The sequence below is a fragment of the Balaenoptera physalus genome (assembly GCF_965194825.1).
Source record: "Balaenoptera physalus genome assembly, chromosome: 5".
NCBI lineage: Eukaryota > Metazoa > Chordata > Mammalia > Artiodactyla > Balaenopteridae > Balaenoptera > Balaenoptera physalus.
This window is the reverse complement of record NC_138884.1, coordinates 51,825,423-51,846,738: the sequence shown is the minus strand read 5'-3', so window position 1 is coordinate 51,846,738 and position 21,316 is coordinate 51,825,423. Positions and strand designations below refer to the sequence as shown.

At 49.3% G+C, this 21,316-nt stretch overlaps 1 protein-coding gene and 1 long non-coding RNA gene across 7 annotated transcripts in view; one reads left to right on the top strand and one right to left on the bottom strand.

Annotated features, from left to right (window-relative positions):
• The window catches only part of LOC309661883, a 142,296-nt gene extending 128,830 nt beyond the window's left edge, over window positions 1-13,466 (top strand). The window contains exons 3-9 of one of the 6 annotated variants that reach the window (XR_014264332.1): window positions 897-1,088; window positions 2,735-2,880; window positions 4,007-4,106; window positions 4,843-5,254; window positions 5,434-5,721; window positions 7,337-7,445; window positions 9,127-9,651. This is a non-coding gene — a long non-coding RNA (uncharacterized lncRNA). Of the gene's footprint in view, window positions 1-896; window positions 1,089-2,734; window positions 2,881-4,006; window positions 4,107-4,842; window positions 5,255-5,433; window positions 5,722-7,336; window positions 7,446-9,126; window positions 9,652-12,854 lie in introns of those variants that run through there. The other 5 variants (XR_014264331.1, XR_014264330.1, XR_014264329.1 and 2 more) reach the window with 5 other exon arrangements.
• LOC309661851 (stearoyl-CoA desaturase 5-like) lies at window positions 5,728-18,551 on the bottom strand. The gene is made up of 2 exons (XM_082463991.1): window positions 18,013-18,551; window positions 5,728-6,901 (listed from the first exon to the last, which is right to left on the bottom strand). The coding sequence occupies exons 1-2, from the start codon at window positions 18,251-18,253 to the stop codon at window positions 6,798-6,800; spliced, it is 345 nt and encodes a 114-aa protein (XP_082320117.1). The 5' UTR covers window positions 18,254-18,551; the 3' UTR covers window positions 5,728-6,797.
• Window positions 18,552-21,316: the final 2,765 nt, after the last annotated feature.

Sequence of the window (21,316 nt, the reverse complement as noted above, 5' to 3'; positions counted from 1 at the left end):
CTCTGTGTTTCTATGATTCCAACTTTTTTTTTAGATTCCTCACATAAGTGATACCGTGCAGCATTTGTCTTTTCTCCATCAGGCTTATTTCACTTAGCATAATGTTCTCCAGGCTCATTCATGTTCTTGCAAGTGTAAGGATTTACTTTAAGGCTGAATAATATCCCATTGTGTATGTTATATATGTATATTTGTGTGTGTGTGTGTGTGTGTGTATGTATCAGATTTTGTTTATCCATTCATCTGTGAGAGACAGGCAGGTTCTTTCCATACCATTACTGTGAATAACATTTCAAAGTTTGTTTTTGTTTTTGTTTTTTTCCCGTACCACGTGGCTTGTGGGATCTTAGTTCCCCAACCTCGGATTGAACCCAGGCCCTCCCCTCAGCAGTGAGAGCACGAAGTCTTAACCACTGGACAGCCGGGGAACTCCTAAAAAAATATTGTTTCTTTTTGCTATATGACCAGAAGTGGAGTTGCTGGATCACATGGTATTCTAATTTTATTTTCTTGAGGAATCTCCATACTGTTTTCAGTACTGGTTGTACCAATTTACATTCCCAAAAACAGTGCACACAGATTCCCTTTTCTCCACATCCTCACCGGCATTTATCTCTTGTCTTTTTCATAATACACATACTAACAGGTGTGAGGTGATATCTCATTGTGGTTTTGATTTGCATTTCCCTGATGATTGGTGATGTGAATCACCTTTTCCTATACCTGTTCCCCAAATGTTTGTCATCTTTGGAAAAATGTCTTTTTAGGTCATTTGCCAACTTTTAAATTGTGTTATATGGTGTTTTTGCTACTGAGTTGTATGAGCTCCTTGTATACTTTGGATATTAACTTCTTTTTAGACACGTGATTTGCAAATATTTTCTCACACTCCATAGGGATGGGGAGGATCTAAGTTGCTTGTCTGAGGTCACACCGCCGGAAGGGAAGGCTCTAAGAGTCCCAAGTTTCTCTTCCTCGCCCCTCTTGCTTCCTGCCCCTGGAATGTGGGCTCCCCCCAGATGGAGCAAAGTACCTGTCAAGCAGCATCAAATATCCAGTGCAATCAAGACAAGTTCTATGATATGAAAGCAAGTCCTCAGGGCCAAGGCCCATGGTCCTGCTAACTCCCTGGGAAAGAGGCCTCAAACATCACTCGTGATATCAGAGAGAGCCAAGGACACACACAGGGAACGTTGCCCTGGGCAGTGGCCACTTCATGCTTCATGGTGTGTGACCAGTGTGAGAACGCAAGGCCGTAGGAGGGCCCCATGCTTGGCTAAATACTCTGCCACCACCATCTTGAAATTCTTGATAATTATTGAACAAGGGCCCTGTATTTTCATTTTACACCCAGCCCTGTAAATTATGTAGCTGGTCCTGCTTCTGGGAAAGTTGCTTGGTCACCTTCTCCCTGCCTTCCCTGTCCCCAGTCTCAGGACTTTGTGCAGGGCCAGGGCTGCACACAGTCACTGTAAGAGATGCTTTTCCGACCACCGTTTGGAACCAAAACAAAACCAACAAAAGCCCCAGATCCATGCAATTAGCCAATATCTCCTCACCAAGACAAAGCCCCTCTGCCTGGAAAGATGCTGCTACTGGCTTGAGACTCCTTTTCCCCCTGAACATCCTACCCTCCAAGGTCTTGCTGCCATTTTCATGTGACACAAGTCAAATGACCAGGGGCTTTTTTCCCCTCTGCATTTTCCTGCATAGATTTGCACCTGTTTCTGTGGCTAATGTTACTGTTGGGTTTCTGTTTTCCCATCTCTGTCCTCTCATCCCTGCTCACACACTGCACACACAATCATAAATTATATTCCAGACAGGCCAGGAATCTCTCCTCACACACATCCCTAATAAAATGTTTATCTGATGGTTTCAAGACCCTAAGCTGCCTCCAGCCAATTTTTGCTAACATACGTCACCCCTGGGACTAGCCAGAGGTGGGCAGTCAAACGTTAGCATCAACACATCCTTTAGAAGGTCCCTAAGAGGGCTACATGCTCCAGGGCTATTCCTGGAAAGTTGGTCACAACCTGTGGGATGGCCAGACATTCCCCCCAGTCCCAGGAAGGGGAGGATGAGGTCAGAGAACTTGCAATGTCGTGACCCTTTGATATGCCTCTCACAAGGACAAGCTCTCCTCGAAGGAAGGTTATACATAACTGAGTGTTTCTGTCCAGGTGGTACTTATAATAACCAAAGGAATTAATGCAGATTAGTTTTCTTTGGTGTCTGGGTGTGGTAGGCATGATGTCCCAAAGATGTCCACGTCCTAGTCCCTGGTACCTGTGAATATGTTACATTACATGGCAAAGGGGAAGTAAGGTTACAGATGGAATTAAGGTTGCTAATCAGCTGACTTCAAAGATGAGATTATCCCGAATTGTCCAAGTGGGACCAATGTAACCACAAGGGTCCTTAAAAGTGGAAGAGAATCAGAAGAGGAGGTCAGAGTGATGCTATGTGAGAAGGACTTGACCTCTAGGTCGAAGATAGCGCCTGGCTTTGAAGACAGAACAAGGGGCCATGAGCCAAGAAATGCAGGCAGCCTCCAGAAGCTGGAAAAGGCAAGGGAAAAGAGTCTCCCCTAGAGCCTCCAGAAAGGAATGTCGCCCTGTTGACACCTTGATTTTAACCCAGTGAGAACTGTGTCGGACTTCTAACCTATGGAACTGTAAGTTTATAAATTTGTTTTGCTGTAAGTCACTAACTTTGTGATAATTTGTTACAGCAGCAAGAGGAAAATCATGCACTACCTCCTTAGATTCTTATCACCGGGGTGTGTTTAACAAGCAGAGCTAAGCGGAGGCAGGGAAAGGCCCTTGGAGGAACCACCACTGCTTCCCTCGTGATGAGAAGACCTGGCAAAATTATGAAGTAAGCAAAGTGATGAAAAACACCCTTTGGAAAAAAAAAAAAAAAAAACAAAAAAACACCCTTTGTTTTTTGTCCTTGGGTTGTGCCACAATCCAAGGGGATCCCTCATTTGGGGGACTCCAGGTAGACCTACCCCATAAAAGCCTATTGAATCCAGAAGCTCCCAAGTTTTCCTTTCAGCCTACCAAGGGTTAATTATCCTAGCTATTAACTAAAGCATGAAAGTGATCATATTGACTATAGATACACGACAGGATAATGGAAGAGCGTATATAAATGAACACTCATTTACTGTTTATCCTTTTGGGAAATGCTGACATGCTTAATGAGCCTCACTCCAACCCAGCAGCACTTAACCTTTTTAAAGTCACAGGCTCTGCTGAGAATCCAATGGAAGAAAAACGCCAACACACCCAAAACCTATTTCGGGGGCTCATGAAACCCCTGAGGCATCCAGCCTCAGCCCAGAACCCCTGCTCCAATTGCTAGGACAGCTAAGGAAGGTAATTTGAAGGCTGTTTAAGGCCTGTGTCCCTAAAATCACTTCTCCCTGTTGGCTACTTCCTGCCTGTACACAAAGCTGATCGTGGGGCCAACCTAAAAAACACCAGAATTATTAACAAGTACCTCTTTCCCACTGGTTGAAGAGACCTTAGGGGTAACAGACCAGAACCCAGTGATGGGAACAAAATGTTCAAAGAATGGAGACAAGAAGCAGTGAGAGATAACCTGGGCGGGGTGTGGTGGCGGACAGATTTTGACATGGCAACAGCATATCTTGTGGGCAGAGAGGCACAAAATCCCCATTCCCTGTTAAATAGGATCTGACTACCACCAGAGTGAGGTGGATGAGCCCAGTCCAAGGGGGAGACTGACACCCACATCCCCGTCACGGCCACCTGGGTACATCCCTGGGCAATGCTATCCGATCCATCCCCACTCCAGAGACACCCATGAGCCCGGTGCCCAAACCACTGCTGTGTAAGTCGGTGCCTCTCAAGGCAGTGTCACCTGAGGGTGTCCAGCAGGGCTCAGGCATCAGAAGGACATTCTCGCAAGGCCTGACTGCCCCTTACCAGCTCTGGATCTTGGGCAAATGAGTCCGCCCTGCATTCTGCCTCCTCAGATGCAAAATGCAGACGATACCAGGACAAGTCCACAGTCCCTCATCAAAACCCAAGGGTCAGATGTGCTTCAAGGTTCAGAATTGTTCAGATTTGATAAAGGTAATAGAGTGCCTATGCATTATAGTAATACCCATGGTGGGTCTGTCACACAACACATCAATACGAACATTCAGACTAAAAAGGATAAACAGTTTAGGTCAGATTTTGCCACCAAATGCATTCATTGGGTTAAGCTTCCCCTCTACTTAGTTATGAAATAATTTTGTTTGCAAAGTTTTGCTGTTGTTCAGAACAGCCGTGAAGACATTAAGGCCCTGTAGGATTATTGTTGTGTGGATTAAAACAGTTACAACACCCACCTCCTCTAGCCATCCCTGCACCTCAGGCCCACTTCAGTCCTCGTATTCATCACACTGAGTTACAATTCTCCTAGGTCTGTCTCCTCTTCTAGATCGTGAGCATTTTGTGGTCAGGAATGACAGCTTGCTCACCTGTGTATTCCCAGGCCCATGCTGGGCACATGTCCATAAATGTGTGCAAAACACAAGTTAATTAGTCATCTAAATCTCTCCACCTGCCTGCCTCCAAGCAGGTGGAAAAGCGCACCCCAGAAGTGCTCCCTCCCTTGCTCCTGAACCCGGGTACACATCAGAACATCAATCTGCCTACTCAGCATCATCACGACGGTGCGGGAACCTCCTTGGCACTTTCAAATACTTTTTTCATAAACCCAATTCATGTCCACTAGGAATGGCCCTGACAAGGGAGAGACTTGGGAGATGAGAACTTTTGCTAATCAGCAAAGCTATATCTGAGTCCAGACTCTTGCCTCCAGCCTTTAGACTGAAGAAGGACCTGGCAGCCCCAGGGGGCCAAGGAGGCCCACCTGTCTGTTTGCTTCTCCGGGAGCTGCTCCCACACGTCGTGCAGTCTGGGCACAGCACCAATGCGAGCTCTGCTTTCAGGACTTTGCATCTCTCTTTCTCTGTGAAGACTCCACGCCTGCCTGGGTTTGGAAGGCTCTCGGCTGCCTCTTCACACTTATCTCTGAATGAGAGAAACCCAGCCCGGCTCCCCTGAGCAAGGCTGAATGAGCCCCGAGATCTAAACTGGCAGGAGCTACAGCTTGAGAACCACTCGTACTAAAATGGAGAGGGACTTGGAGAGCGCAGCGCCTTTTCAAGAGAACGGAGAGGAAAATTCAACAGCGGGAGGAACTGAAACAGCCACTTGGATTACTGTCCTAGGTGAGGGTGGTCCCCTGTGTCACGTGGTCACCTTTGTCACGTGGCCACATTGACAGGATGCAGGTTAGAATTAAGCCCACTGCCGCCCATCGGATGCACAGTGAACATCTAGAGCGTCTCCCCAATGGTTGTCATCTCTTGGTGGGTCAGAATCATTTACAAGGGTCCTTGTATCTCAGGTAGCAGAGGAGCCTAGGTCCAGGACGCCCCTAAAGTGTGCCTTGTCCCAGGCAGAGCTGCACTGCCTCCCCGCCTGCCTGGTCTAAGAAGTATTTGCTCCTCAGCAAATGAAGACGACTGGAAAGCCCCGACCCTCAGAGATGAAAGGGGCCCGAGAGAAGGGCTCCACCGACCTCCATTCTTTGAATGGACACGTTTCCTGAACGCGGTCACGTCTATACAGCGGATTTCCTGCACCAACTCGCTGTCTGGTCCTGGGAGCGATAATAATGATGCCACCGCTACTCGTACTGGGGCTGCCTTCCCGGAGGGGAAGATCGGGCAGGGGAGGCGCTGAGGCTACGCAGTTGGCTGCCGCACCTGAGTCCCCTCCGCAGTCCTAAGAAAGGTTTCAGGGCCCTCTTCCAAGCAGGTGGAGGTTTCTGCCTAGGGCTGTTTGTTTGAGGCTTTCTCCTGAGTTTTTTTCACCTCTTCTGAACAGCCTTCCACCCCAGGGATGACCCAAGCACCTACCCCCACCCCGCCCCGGGGAAACAAGCTCACTCCACACCACAAAGCATTCCGGGTCCGGGTCCGGTCCGATCACAGGTTCTCCTTCTGCTTTAACTCTCCTCTCTCCAGTGAAACTCCCACCCCCTCGGGCTCAGCCCTGTGTAAGAAGCTGTGTGCTGAGAGAGGAGCCCCTGCAGCTATTCCCATTCCCCAAATGCTGCCTCTTATCAACCCTAAGGAATCTCGGGCTAGTGGAATTGGAGGCAATGTAACAGCCTTGCACCTGTTCTGAGACGGGGCACGTGTGTGGGGATGTGACATTAAACTGCTAGGGACACAGCATCACTCCCAGGTCACCTGCCTCCGGGTCACAGCACCTCCAACCCACAGGGTATAAGAGCTACCCGTGGCACCTGTTAAAATGCAGAGTCCGGGTCGCTCCCAGAGGTTCTCATCCTGTAGGGCCTGGGTGGAGCTCCCGTCTGGGTAGAGCCCCCTGATCTGCACGTTGCACGAGCAACTCAGATGACCCCCAATACACAGTCCGCAGACCAGCCTGAGAACTACTGCCTCGCTCATTACCTATGTCTGCTGCTCAGTTTCTACCCCTTCCCGCTTCTGAAAACTGCCCCTCACAAATGTTTTCCCGCAAAGAGCTGGGGGCAGTTGGTAGGGGAAAGGTGGCCCCCGAGGTTTTCCATGAGGACGATGTAGCCAGAATTACCCCAACTAATACTGGATACTTAAGTATATACAGATGCAATTGTCTTGAATTTGCTTCAATCTAATCCGAAAGGGGGGGGGGGAAGCTATAAAGGACATTGCTAGGGTACCTGATGACATTCGGCTATCCACTGTGGATTAGATAATATCAAAAAGTTGGGACTTCCCTGGTGGTCCAGTGGTTAAGACTCTGTGCTTCCAAAGCAGCGGGGGCCAGTTCCATTCCTGGTGGGTGAATTACGATCCCATATGCTGCTGGGCATCGCAAAAAAAAAAAAGATAATATCAAGGTTAAACTCCTGGTTTTGAACATTGTACTGTGGTTGTATTCTTATTGTTAGGAAATACATACTGAAGTATTTAGAGATAAAAGGACACAATATCTCTGACTTATTCTCAAATGGCTCAGAAAAAATAGTAGTCACACATATGTATACATACACACATAGAGAATATGATAAAGCCAATGGGATAAGATGGAAATTGTTCAGTCTGCGTAGAGTAAATGGGAGTTCCCTGTACTGTTCTTACAACTGTTCTATGTATCTGAAATTATATATCAAAGTAAAAAGTTACCAAAAAAAAAAATCCCCAGGTGAGGGGTGGGTGTGGGGATAGAGACTCCATTCTCTTTACTTTTATGTATGTTTGAAATTTTCTATCATTAAAACGATTCCCTGTACCAAGCCTCAGGTATGGTTTGAGTGGCACCGACCCTGGGCTGCTGGGAGCCTAGACACCGTCCACAACATCACGGGCAATGACCTGTGAGCTAGGAGTACCGCCTGGATTAGCGGTAAGGTCCTCCACGTTCTGTCCTCCCAACTCCCAACACTTAGCGATACACCTTCACAATCTGACTTTTCCAATGTTATTTTTTTCTGATGATTAATATCAAATCTTTCGGGCGGAATCTTACATAAAGGCAATTATAAACTAGAAAATAAACATCACCTTTTAGACACACATTGCCTCTATCACAAAAGAAGTTTTTATTAGGACAGGTGATTTACTTTCAACCCCAGAACTTAGATTGGGCCCTAATACCTTTCCTTACATGATTTAGGATATAAATTTAAGCCAGAATGACTGACTGATTTTTTCAAAGTTCTCATTCAATTAAAATAGAAAAGGATAGAAGCTGAAGATTATATGAATCATATGATAACAAGAAAATGCATATGCAGAGATGATATTAAAAATATTTGAGTACACCATAGGGAACTATATTCCATATCTTATAATAACCTATAATGGAAAAGAATCAAAAAAGGAATATATATATATATATATATATATGTATCTCCAAATTACTTTGCTGTATATGTGAAAGTAACACAATATTGTAAATCAACTATACTTCAATTAAAAAAAAACTGACAACCCACAAGGGCACCAACCAATCAAAACCAATCAGAACAGATTTATTTTTAGATTTAAGCCCTGCAGCTGAGCCAGGTATTGGCCCTTTAGCTCTTGGATTGTTGGGAATTCCAGGAGCACCAGGGAAGGCACAGTTATCCAATGATTTTAACCACTGGGCGAACACTGACTGACTACCAGCTCTGTGCAGGAAGGAATATTAGCTCTAATAACTATGGTTTATTCCAACCCTCCTGGGAGCTCTGCCAAGTTTAGGTTCATACCCAGTCTATGCTCAGAGGGTAGCTCCAGATGGAGTCAAGACCCTGGAGTAATTCAAGCAGAGCTCAAAAATGTTAATGACTCACCCACTTGTCAGGAGCTAGGGAGCCAAACACAATGGATTTGGAGGTGGGAGATGGGAGGGGGAGATATGTGGGCATTATTCACACTTGCTAATAAATACCTTCTTTTGCTTATAGAGACTCTAGGGCAAAACAAATGCTTTCAGGGACACTCCAGTGACTCACAGGCTGAGAATAGAGACGATCTTCATTGTAACCATCTGCAAAAGCTTCTTATGAATGTATTTATTAGAGGAGGGAACCGACAAACTACTCCAGGAAAGTTACATTTTAGAAATTCATTTCTAATTTCATGCATAGAACTTTTAAAGAAGTAAGAGTATTTTCCACTTCTACTCATGCCAAGAGAACATTAAGTTGGATACACTACTTGGGGAAAATCACAGCTGTTCCTCTGAGTTATAAAAGGTAGGAGGGTAGAGACCAGGTCTCTGTTTTTTTACACAGTGCCTGGCTCAAGACCATAGCAAATTAATTGCCTGCTTGATAAATGTTTTTTGACGATGAGGTGGAGGATGCTTTGGGAGATGGCCTTGCTCATTCAGGTCACAGGCTGCATTTACAGCCGTTGTCTCTTTAGGGAACCGAGCTAAAACCCATACAGCCAAATTGCCAGGGCATGATGGTATGCATACAACAGACAGTGATACAGGAAGAAAACAAATTTAAACCTGAGTTCTAAACTCTATTCTTGTAACTCTTCATTTCCAAGTCCACTGGTATTTGATTTTTTTTTTTTTCCATTTTAAGGGCAGGGCTTCCCTGGTAGCGCAATGGTTGGGAAGCCGCCTGCCAATGCAGGAGACACGGGTTCGAGCCCTGGTCCAGGAGGATCCCACATGCCGCAGAGCAACCAAGCCCGTGCGCCACAACTACTGAGGCTCGCGCGCCTAGAGCCCGTGCTCCGCAACAAGAGAAGCCACCGAAGTGAGAAGCCCACGCACCGCAATGAAGAGTAGCCCTGGCTCGCCGCAACTAGAGAAAGCCCGCGTGCAGCAGCGAAATCCCAACGCAGCCAAAAATGAATAAATAAATTTTTTTTAAAAAAAGAGTACCTGCTGGGTGAGATTAAGTGGACTTTTTTTTTAAGTGGACTTTTAAATGCCCTTTTAAGTAAAATTTGAGGCAAGAGAACAGAAATCTGACCGTGACGTCATCACTGACGTTCTGCGTCACCTGAACGATGAAGACAATGACCAGCCAAGAAAACCATTCATCAGTCTGAGGAAAGTGTGTCACCATGGAAAACCTTGGTAAAGAACACATTCTAAGTCACTCACTGTCCATCTTTTTCTTTTTAAATCCATTCTCCCACAAGGCATTTAACACTTCCCTGTGCCCAGAGCAACCTTCCCCAGCCCCGTCTCACCGCATAAAAACCCAGAGGAGTGATAGAGAATTCTGCAAGCTCCCCACTGAGGTCAGGGTGACTCCCAGATGGACACGGGTGCAGAGGGGCATGCAGATTCCTGGGGCACTGAGAAAGGCTTCTCTCTCCCCAGTCCTTTCCCCAAAATCACATGGAAAGTTCTCTTACAGGGGCAAAAACATCTTTAAAGTTAAGAAACAACATGAAAACTTTCCTTAGAAAGAAAGGCCACACAAAGATTAAACTCATTCATTCGTCTCCTCCTGCATCCATTCCCCCAGCACAGTGTATGTTGAGCAGAGGCCATTGCCAGGCTCTGGGGAGGCAGATGTGCCATGGGAGAGCTCAGAGCCTCATGGAAAAGGCAGACATTTACAACTCGCTGAAATGACAGCAGGACTGGAGACAAGCGGAGCGGGTAGGGAGTAGAGGGGAAGAGCGTGCTAAAATATGAAATCAGAGCCTTTCCAGGGAATGGAGGTGACACCAAAGAGGGAAGGTCATGAGAGGGAGTAAAGGCAGGCCCTGGAGCAGAGGTGTTGGCTGTCCCAGCAGCCATGCCCTCTTCTCCCTTCCCCCAGAGCCTGGGTTTTGTTTGGCTCTTAACCCCCGCCTCATGTGGCATGTGGCTCAGTGGCTAACACTGATTATCCTGAATCCCTTGCCAGTGATGGTTTAACAAGGGACTTGGGACACAATCCTGCAAGTGAGACTTGAGGAGACATCAGCTGTGAGATGACCAGGAGAGAGTTTCTCTCTGATGAGACTTCAGGAAGGGGCAGCTTCTCTCTTCTTCTGTAGGACACTGTTGTAACTCCTGGAACTCTGGCAGCCATCTTGTAACCACAAGGAAAACTAAATGCCACAAGGCCACCATGGCAGAAATGAAACCTGCACTTTGATGTTATTACTGAGTCATCCCACAAGTGCCCTACCTTAGGATTACCTACCAGTGAAATTAGAAATTTTCCTCATCTTTTAAGCCATCCTAAGTTGAGTTTTGTGCTACTTGCAGCCAAAAGCATCCTTTGTGGAAGGTGGCCCTTTCCTGAGGCCCCCTCGCCTTTACCAGTTCATCTGGTAAATGAACTGTTAACTGTTTTACCAGTTAAACAGACATGCTGAATTCCCAAGGGCCATGCACAGAGACTTCCTGTTATTTTTCTCCAGCTCTACTCATGAAAATAAAATTAATTTTCTAGCCCATGAATTAAACATCACTGCTGCCGGCTGAAAGATTTTAGCAACAGCCTTTTGTTGGCAAGAGAAGCAGGATCCCGACATGTTCTAAAATAAGCTACAAGGAGGCAGGAGGGGAGGAGGCCATTAAACGGAAAAAGAAAGAGTTGCCAAATCCCACCCATGTGCAGCTTCTCTGACCCGTCGGCCTATGGCCTGACTTGAGGGAGTGATTCTCTAAGTTCACTGCAGATGGGTCGCCTGGAGACCTTATCAGTGCAGGTAGTGATTCAATAGGTCCAGGGTGGGGTCTGAGAGTCTTTCTTTTTAACAAGCTCCCAGGTGATGTTGCTGGACCACAGCCTGCAGGGACCCACAGAGCCCTCCGTAATAAGCTGCAGAAATGGGAAGGAGGACATTGAGGAGGGTAGTGAGAACCAGCTGTTTAAGCTCAGGTTCAAGGGAGGAAGTGAGGTGAGAAGAACTCCCCTACACACCTGTACCTTTGAGAAACAGAGGAAAGAGGAACACAGGAGGAGGAGAGAGCCCTGGGTCTAGTATGCCTGTGCTATTATACCCTTGGGGCATTTTAGTAATTTAGTCCTGGGACAATACCCCTGAATCTGTGAGATCAAAGGCCCAGTTGAGACATTATTTCTAGCTCTCCCTCAGCTCTGGCCAGCCTGAGGGAGGTGCCCGGCCCCACTGCACACCTGCTCCAAGGCGTCTGCCTCAGGGTCCTTCCCGAAAATCTTCAGACTCACTCATCCCGCTGCCATGTGTCTGGTCTAGAAGTTATACACCAAGAGCCACTGGTGTGTGTGATGGGTGAGAGGAGGTGAGAGGCAGGTAGAGGCTGCAGGGCAGCCCCTCCGAAAGCCTGATCTCCTCCCAGTCTTCCTGGTCCTCTTGAATCTTCCTGCCCTGGATCTGGACCCTGATCACTTTCAGCCTCGCTGAACCACCAGGTCCTTGACTGGCTCTCCCCTCTCCCCTGGGGAGCTCTGTAGCCTGTGGCTACAGTGCCATCTCACCCAAACCCCTTGGCCAGCCAGCCTCGGGCCTCCTGGAGGCTCAGTCCAGCCACCTCCTCCCCCGGGAAGCCCCCCCAACTCCCCCAGGCTGGCACCTGCAGCTCATGCTGCCTTGGCGGTTCTCACCTGTGCACCCGTCTGTCTCTCCAACTGGCCTTAAGTGCCGTGAAGTCAGGGATGGTGTCGGTGCCTGGCAAGTAATGGGTGAGTAATAAGCATAACTGAATATGGATAAGGGAATTAAATAATGGTTCTCAGCCCCGCTCTGCATCAGAAACACCTTAATGCCTTTTTCAAAAAAGCCAGGACCTCACTCCTAGAGATTCCAGTGCAGTAGGTCCGGGTGGGGGGGCGCCCAGGCTTCTGAATATTTTAAAAGATCCCCAAGTGATTCTGATATCCTTTGACAATAGTTGAAAAGGAAAAGAATGAATGAATTAGTGGACAAGTGAATATGTGACTGCACGTGCAACTGTGAGGCTCTCTCGTGGCCGTTCACACTCAGAGTGAACAAACGGCAGACGCTGATGAAGGAGGATAGCGGGTCCCTGCTGGGATGGCCACCAACCCATTGCCAGGGAAAACAAAGTCAGAAAGCAACTGCTTTACCCCTGACCAGGGCTTTCTGACAACCGGGGGGTAGCCGGAACAAGTCCCAGCCACCAAAGGGGGAGCTAAAGGAAGGGAAGGCGCGAAGGGAAGCACCGAGGGCCAAGTGCCTCACTCTCGTTCCTTTCACTCCAGCTGCGACATGCTGCTGGTTGTACCGCTCTTCTCACTGTGCAGCTGGGGACGCTGAGGCTACGGGAGGTGAGCGACCTGCCCAAGGCTATAGCTGGGGGGCTGGGCCTTGAACCCAGATCCTCTGACTCTAACGTCCATACTCTTAACCCCAGGGTGGCACTTCCACAGAAGCAGGACATGTCACAGCAGAGGGATGGCGAGACTGCACACCAGAGACTACAGAATGTCAAAATAAATGCTCAACAAGAATAATGCCAACCAAAGACAATGTTGCCTTTTATAAAAATTCAGAGAAACCACCATGACTGTGTCACCCTTTTGTAAATCTCTCAGGGACTTTTCCAAGCAATTATTATGATGTTATACAATACACAAATCAGTACAAGATGAGAACTAAATGTTACACGAGGTCAGGATAATCTATTTAGATTTAAAGGCTATGCCTTATATTTGAGCCACAAGAACTCCAAGTCCCAGACAGACACGGAAGCCCTGCGGGTTCCCTGACGCCTGGCCCACGGTGGGGTTGGTAGTAACAGAGAGCACTGCATGTCTATCCTCTGGCACCAGTTTGACATTTGCCCTGATTCTTAAAACAACTTTCAGCTCAGTATTACCATCCCTATTTCAGAGACCAGGAAACCGAGGCTCACACACTAGAAAGGGGCCTGCCAGAAGTTGAACTAAGTGGCAATGCTGGGATTCCGGCTCTGGTTTCCACTCTGCAGAGTGACTTCACATTTCAGGATGACAGTGCAGTTGGCAGTGACTTCACATTTCAGGATGACAGTGCAGTTGGCAGTGACCTTGACCAGTGTTAGAAAAAAACCGAGTTAATAATGTTAACCTCAACCTATATTTATACTTGTTGGGACTATTAAGCCAGCAAAAGCACACCATTCTCTCGGGTTTCGCTGCACTCCACCCAGCCTTGGGTAGGGCTCTTAGTGCTTGCCTGGTTATTAAAAATGCAAGAGTTGCAACAATGGGCTGGGAATTACAAGATTTAAAAGGAAGATTCATTTATGTTTTTCAGTTTTTTAGTAGTTTGAGCATTAAAGATTTAAAAAACAAAAAAAGATGATTCAAGGAGACAGAAACGGGGAAAAAAGTCAAAACTGAGACCCTAAGACATTTAGGAGAAATGATTTGGCCCTGTTTTTACAGCAATTATAACTGGCTCTGCTCAAAAAGCCCCAAAGAAAACACTAAAGACCAGGTAAGTTATCAGCTGAACAAAAAGATTCTTCTTTACAAAATAATGGCCTTCTGGAGGAAGACAGGAGGAAGAGAGGATGAAAGAGAAGGGAATGGGGGAGGGAGGAGGGACAGGGGGATCTGTGTTCATTTCTCTTTGGAGACTTTGAGAAAGAACCCTTGTTTCCCAAGCCAAAGCAATCTTTTCTATGCAAGAGAGGCAACGAAGCCATGTTGTGTGCCAGCTTTGTAGAATTGATTGTGCTGCAAGAGGGCCTTTTTTCCTTCTAGTAAAGAAAAAAAGCCAGTATCAGGACCAATAATAATAAGAGCAGCTAACAATTACTGGACATCAGCCAAGGTCCAGGCACTGTGCTAAGTAGTTTACACCTATTATCGAATTTAATTCTCACAGCCTCATGAGCAAGAAGTATTGATATACCCATTTTACAGGTGAGAAAGCTGAGGTCTGGAGATGTTCATTTGCCCAAGGCCATGCAGCTGGTACGTAAGTAGGAGAGCAGGGATTCACATTCTCAGTTGTTTCTCTTCTGAGCTGTGCTCACCCTAGAAAACCCGGAGGTAAAACAGAAGTCCGTGGCCACGCATTCTGGGAGGGCGTCAACAATGTTAGGGATTTGGTGGAAAAAGAAGCCCAACAAAGACATCAGGACCATCGAAGGTGTGGATTCAGGTTACCCAAGGCCTGACAGAAGACAGCTCATCTTTGGGCAACTCTCCGAATTGGACAGAATCTGACTGATGGACCAGTACCTTCCAAACCCCAGCCTCTCCTGACCCTCCCTCCTGCTAGACTGCCTCGTCAATTCCTGCCACCGCTCAGATTCCTCCCCATAGGCTGTGTGCCAGCAACCTGAAGGGCACCAGAGAATCCTGTCTCTACCTTAGCAATGGTCACATTTGCCCTGGGGCAAGACGGAAGGGAGCAGGGCATGTTACTGTTTTGCATGCCTGATACTGTCACTGAAATTGTCATGATGTCACCAAGGCATATTTAGGGGACTCGGATGACATTTCAAGGGAAACCAGAAAAGTCCCTCATGTTTTTGGAAACCAGTGGCCAGAACGCCTGGAGACAGGGCAAAGCTGCTGGGAAGGGGCGCCAGGACTCTGACCTCGACACCACAGCTGCAGCTCCTCACTCCCCTATTCCACTCGTCTTGGGAGTCAGGGCATGAACGAACTGCCCCTTTGGCCAAAAACCCTCAAAGCAGGCACTTTTGTGAGCTCAAGGCTTCAGGTGAAGATTTTTCCTCCAGCTGGAGGGCGTGTTCTGTGCTCAAAAGTCATAAACTCATCCCTCAGGACCTGTGGGCACCAAGAGCATTCCGTTCTGACAGCCTGCCCACTCAGAAAACTGCAAGGGTAAGAAGAGAAAACAACTTGCTCTGGGCCCAAGGAGAGTCATAAAAAGGTGGGGAGTGAGGCAGTGGAGGAGGTCTGGACTGAACAACTTGATGGGATCTTTCACGGATGACATTTTACTGCCACGCAAATTACTCTTCGCACAACTGAACACCTAAAACATCCTCTGCTGGGTGCTCTGCATGGATGCCTCCTGTTTCCAGGGCAACCATACCTGGGGTGGAGGGTGGCAAGCAATAATAGATGGGCTAGTTAAGCCTACTGCCTTGACAACTCAGGTCCCTGAAGTGGACGAACAGCCCACTGGTGCATGAACTCAGTCCGAACACTACACAGAGCCAGTGGGAGAGATGATGAAAAGGGCATCCAGTGGGGAGAAATTTGAAGCTCAAGGCACCAGGGCTTTCAATGAAAATAACCCTGATCAACAGTCTCCCTATAGATTCTAGCCATCAGCACACTGATCTTAGCTGTCTCTCTCCCTCACTTCTTCTCTCACAAGCTATCCATCAGATAACATTCACTTACTTGGAATGTTTCTAAGTCACAAGTTTGAATCTTGAAACTACAATATCCACCACTGTCGGCTCTTTTTCTGTTTGTTTGTTTTTTGGAGGGGGGCAGCAATGAAACCCAGGTAGGAAGTGAATCAAGATTCAGGGAATGGAACTGATGAAAAGTAGCTAAGGCAATAGACTATGCAGGAAGGCACAAGGATGGGCTTGGCAACATCACCCACAAAGGGGAACCCAGAGTCCTGCAGTGTGTTGACTTCTCCGGGGAAGCTAAAGGATTTTGAGGCCGAGGACGGTGTCTTCTGGCCGAGGTCTTTCAGAAGAAAGATTCTGTCTCCACCACAGTGAGTGGCCTGGAAAGGGCAGAGGTGACTGGCAAACCTGGAGAGGAGGCCTTGTCCTTGTGGCTCCTGGTGGGATGCCAGAACCAGCAGGTGGGTGGCTGTAAGGGATGGAGCCTGTGGGTCTGTGGAGCTCCAGGCATGTAAGACAATATTTTAAGTGCTCACTTCTCCCTGAGCTCTCTGACACTGGGCTATTAAAGCTAAGCCCCAATCCCCTGGAGGCAGGTGAGCTCTGAAGTCCAAAGGCACAGTCCTGCCCCTGCAGGGAGAAGGAGTGGGGTGGAGAGGGAGCAGCTCCCTGGAGGATCCAGGGTAATAAGGGTTTTGGTTGGCAGGTGGGGGGAGTGTGTCCATGAAGCAATGACTGAGCATCTCATGATCTAGTCATCTGGAAGTAAAGGAAGAAGGAAGACAGGGAGAATGAAACCAACACATAACAGTAAAGAAGATGGTGGAAAGGACACTGAATTGAGGCGGTGTACTGAGCAGGGGAGGGCTGAGCAGGGAGGTTACCCGAAGCTTAGGGGGCTCTGGGAGGCTTCACAGATGCCCACAGACGCCCCGCCCCTCTCATCATTCCTCAGCTCTGCTCAGCCACACTCCCCTAAGAGGCCCCCATCTTCTGGAAGAGTTTGCTTCCGAGAGCAGGGACTGCAGAGTTTCAGGGGAAGGCTTGGAAATGAGCGGCCCATTATGAACCCAGGCATTTGGAGCTGGCACTATGCTAAATAAGACGCCTTGCAGAAAGAGGTTTTCTTATTTTCTTCCTTCCTCTTCCCCTCTGGGAATAAAAGTAGGTTGTGTTTCTCCTGCCCCCGTTCCTTGGCGATCTCGGAAAGGAGAGCTGAAAGGGCTTCTTGGATCATCTCGTCCAACTCTCAGCCCAGGATATCAAGGCCAGCGCCTTTTGTCCCGGCTAACGTGGCCACTGCAGTGACTGAGGCCAAAACCAGTTGCTGGGGCAGGGGGTGTTGGAAGTGGTTCTGAGGTCAGCCACTGGAGTCACGTAGGGCAGGCACTCGGCCCCCGGGCCCCGGGAGGTGGGGGGCATTGGGGGGGGGGGGCTCCTGGGCTCCCTCCCATGCCGGCAGGGTTGCGGGTGCTAGGAAAGAGGGTGGCGAGAGGGAGAGCTACAGGTGCGGTGACAGACAGGCACTGGTCAGAAGGGATAGGTCCCGGAGGGGATCTGCTCTGCCACGGTCTAAGCTTTGTGCCGGGGGGCAGAGCGTTCTCGCCGCGGGGTTGGTGTGCTCGCCGAGAAACTTCTGGGACCTTAGAAGTGCAGCTGGGCACAAGAGATCACGGAGCGGGCAGGGATGGGGGCCTTGAAGGGGCAGGAAGGGAACTGGTGTCTTCCATCTCCTGCGCGAACATCAAGACTGATCCGGTGCCGGGTCTCTCCACCCCCGCTGCAACTCCCTTTCTTGTCCTGAACTCGGCCCCAAGGTCCGTGGCCCACAGAGGAGACTGAGAAGCCGAAGGGCGGCAGAAAGGAGCGCCGCTGGGACCCGCCTGGGCGACACAATCATCCCATCGGTCTCCCCGCCCTGGAACCCGGGTTCAGCCGGTGCGCCTCTGCGCACAGCGGTGGCGCCGAAGGGCCCCGAGTCCGTCCAGGAGCCGCCAAAGGCACCTACTCAAGCAGACAGCGGAGGAGGCAGAAGTTGAAAATACCAGCACAGAAATACCTGCCTGTACCAAAGGCCGGACGACTGCAGGCCGGGGGGCCGGGGCGCGTGGTGGGGAGGCGAGCGGAGAGCGGAGGGGGGCTCCACACCGCCCGAAGCCAGCGGCGACCCGCGCCCCCGCGCGCCCCGCCGCCGCCTCGCCTTGGTGCCCCGGGCGCAGGGGCCGCCGGCCGGACTTACCCCACAGCAGAGTGAGCGGCTGGGCTTTGGGGATGAGCGCCAGGGAGTACACGGCCCCCAGGTGGAGCAGGCTCATCAGGAAGACGTTCCTCCAGACGATGTCCTGCCGCCGCCCGCGCGCGCCGGGCTTCTCCCGGCCGCCGCCGCCGCCCTCCGAGCCCTCGACCCCGAAGCCCACACGGATTTCCTCCTTGGCGGTGCGGAAGGGGACCTTCCCCTCGTCGGCGGCCGGGCCTGGCATGGCTGGGGAGAGGCGGGCGCTCGTGGCAGCGGCAGCAAGCAGGCGAGCAGCCGGCGCGGAGCTCTCTGGTGGGGGCGACGGCTTCTGCCTTTTAGGAGGGGATTTCCGCACCTCCCGTCCCCGCCTTCCCTGGGCTTCTCTGCTTCCTTCTCTCTTCTTCTGGCGTTCAGCGCGGCTTAAGGATGCAAATCTTGGCGCCCGGCATCTACTGCTAGCGAGTCGCCCCTACCGCTGCCGGGGCTGAACTCTGCGGCGAGGAACTGGAGGTGAGCGCCAGGGGCTGGAGGGGACGCAGGGGGGTGGGGGGAGGGGGCGTGGAAAAAGCCGAGAAAGCGGCGGGGGTGGGAGCGCTCCGAGGGAGGGAGCTGGGAAGAAAGACCCGCATAGCTACAGCCAATCAGGATCGCCGGCGGGGCTCTTAAAGAGAAAGGCGCCCCCTGGGCCTCCGCTGCCCGGGCTCCCCGGGGCCGGACGGGGCAGCCTGCTCGGCAGGCAGCGTGCAGCCTCCGCCCGCGGGTGGGTGAGCGGTGGCTCCCGGGTCAGGGAGCCTGCAAAGGGGCTCACAGCACTTCTGCAGCTGTTGTTGTGTGTTTCTCCGGTTCCCAGAAATACCCTTCCCTTTTGAAAAGACTTCTTTTTGCTTTGAAGCTACGGGCTGGAGGATTTACAATACTTGCCCCAGGTCGCAACACAAGCTAAGGCCAGATCTGAGTTGAGAATCACAAGTCCCTGTGTCTCCAGGTTCCTATGGCTCCTTGGGCCTGGCCGGGGCGGGGGGGGGGGGGGGGGGTGGTGTTGCAGGCAGCCGCTCAACTCTTTTTTTTTTTTTATAAAACACCTTTATTGGAGTATAATTGTTTTACAATGTGGTGTGTCAGTTGCTGCTGTATAACAAAGTGAATCAGCTATACGTATACATATATCCCCATATCCCCTCCCTCTTGCGTCTCCCTCCCACCCTCCCTATCCCACCCCTCTAGGTGGTCACAAAGCCCTGAGCCGCTCAACTCCTTATTGGACAGCTTGCAGCCAGACACACAGTAGGTGCTCAAATAATGCCTATTAGATGATGAATAAATGGTTTGGGGGCTGGTTAGTATACAGTAGTGCGCCGCCACTGCGCGGCCCATCGGCCACGCAGCTGTTTGTGGCAAATTCTCCGCTAACCAGTGCGTTTCTGGACTGTCTCCTAAGCCTCGAAGTCAGCACCGTTGAGATGGAGCTTTAGAAAAACATCACCCAGAACGTTCCAAGGAAACTTAACCTCAGAAGAATCGTGTCTGCTCATTCCTCCTCTCCCAACGCAGATAATTTAGAGCTATCCAGAGGGAGCCCTGATCGCACAGAAGTGTAGAGGAGGGTGAGCTGGCCGTGTCCCAAGCAGCTGTGGCTGCACCTGCGGCTGATAGCAGAAGGACAGGGGCCAGGAATGGAAGCTAGGGGCTCTGGATTCTACTTCTAATTCACTGTGACCCAACTCAGTCCTCTGGGGACAGATTTCCTTACCAGGATCTAAGCTTTATTCTTCTTTCCAGCTTGCAAAGTCTATAAATGTGAGTTTGAAAGGATACCATTATGTTGACAAAGAAAGCTGATTTTTGGATCAACTTGTTAGGAATCCTTTCCAGCGTCACAGGAGAGGGAAAAACATTACCAAGGATTGACTACATGAAAGGACCATACATGAGCATCTCATTGTTAGTAGACCAGAATCAGTCCAATCAGCCAGAAAAAACAATACCTAATTTAAAACTGAAGCAACGTATGTGGCTTGTGGAATGGTGGCCACTGAGCCAGTGTTACGGTGTTGCTTCAGTTGGAGCTGAAATTATAGAATGAAGGGACACTTGCCCGGCGCCCACATAAACGCCGGCCCTGTCATTAGACCAGTGAGACAACAGAACATGAGACTTGAGGGCATAAACTTCATCAGCCTGCTCAACCTTGGCTTTATAACGAACCACTTTTTCTTCTCATGCCCCCTCTGCTCCCCACAGCCACCAGACCCACATCTTCCCTGTGGTTCTCTATTCAGACTGTCCTTTCTCTAGGGGTGGAGTAGTTGCTCTGTCAAAAGCCTCTCTCTGGGTTATTGTAATGACTCACCACACCCTCACTCTAACCATTCAGTCATTTGTTGGGCAGGCTATGTGCACCAGTCCTGCTATGTGCCAGCACTGGTGCACACTGGGGATACGAGGACGAATAAGGTGTGGTCCATGCCCTAAAGGAGCTCCTCATCTAGGAGGGAAGACAGATCAAACAAGTGTTACCTCTTGGCTATGAACTGGGAAGGGCAGGAAGGTCCAGTCCGTTATCAGAAAAAAATAAATAAATAAATTCTTGTTAGGCATCAAGTGTACATACAAAGAGTTCAGGGGAGGCAGCAAAACAGTTCTTTATGTGGCCCCAGAGTACCTTATCTGTTACATAAGCTACTTCATCTTGGCTCTATCTTAAATGAATATCTTCCTCTCTTCCTCCCAAGAGGTCAGACTGGGTGTGGCCAATCATTTCAGTTGGTTGGACTCATGATAGAGAAGGAGATGTTTTCATCTGTTGGAGGTGGGAGGACGTGCTCTTCAGGCCTTTCAGATGCTGCTTACAGAAGGATGGCTGAAGGACATTAGCCCCTCCAGATCTAGCCTCAGAGTGACACCTCTACACATACAAGGTATAGTCTTGAATATCCCCTGTGGCATATTATGCCGTCAGGGCTACTGTCTCTTTTCTCCACCTTACTAAAGACCCTAGTATATTTTCTTAGCTTCTGGTCAAGACCCTAGAAGTGGATGGGTATTCATCTCACTCATGGGACAGTAACCCTTATCCTGTCAAACAAAGAATTACCAAAAATGTGAGAAGACCTATTAGAGGTATGTGCAGGAATTAAGTGGGGCCATGAAGAAAGGAGTAGTTAATTCACACTAGAGGGGAGGAGGCGGGTGATATCTGGATAAGGGTTTTTTTTTTTCCTTTCTTTTTTTTTTTTTTTTTCATGTAATGTCTGAAACATTTATATTAACATATTTCCATACATATTTCCATACAAATACAAATATA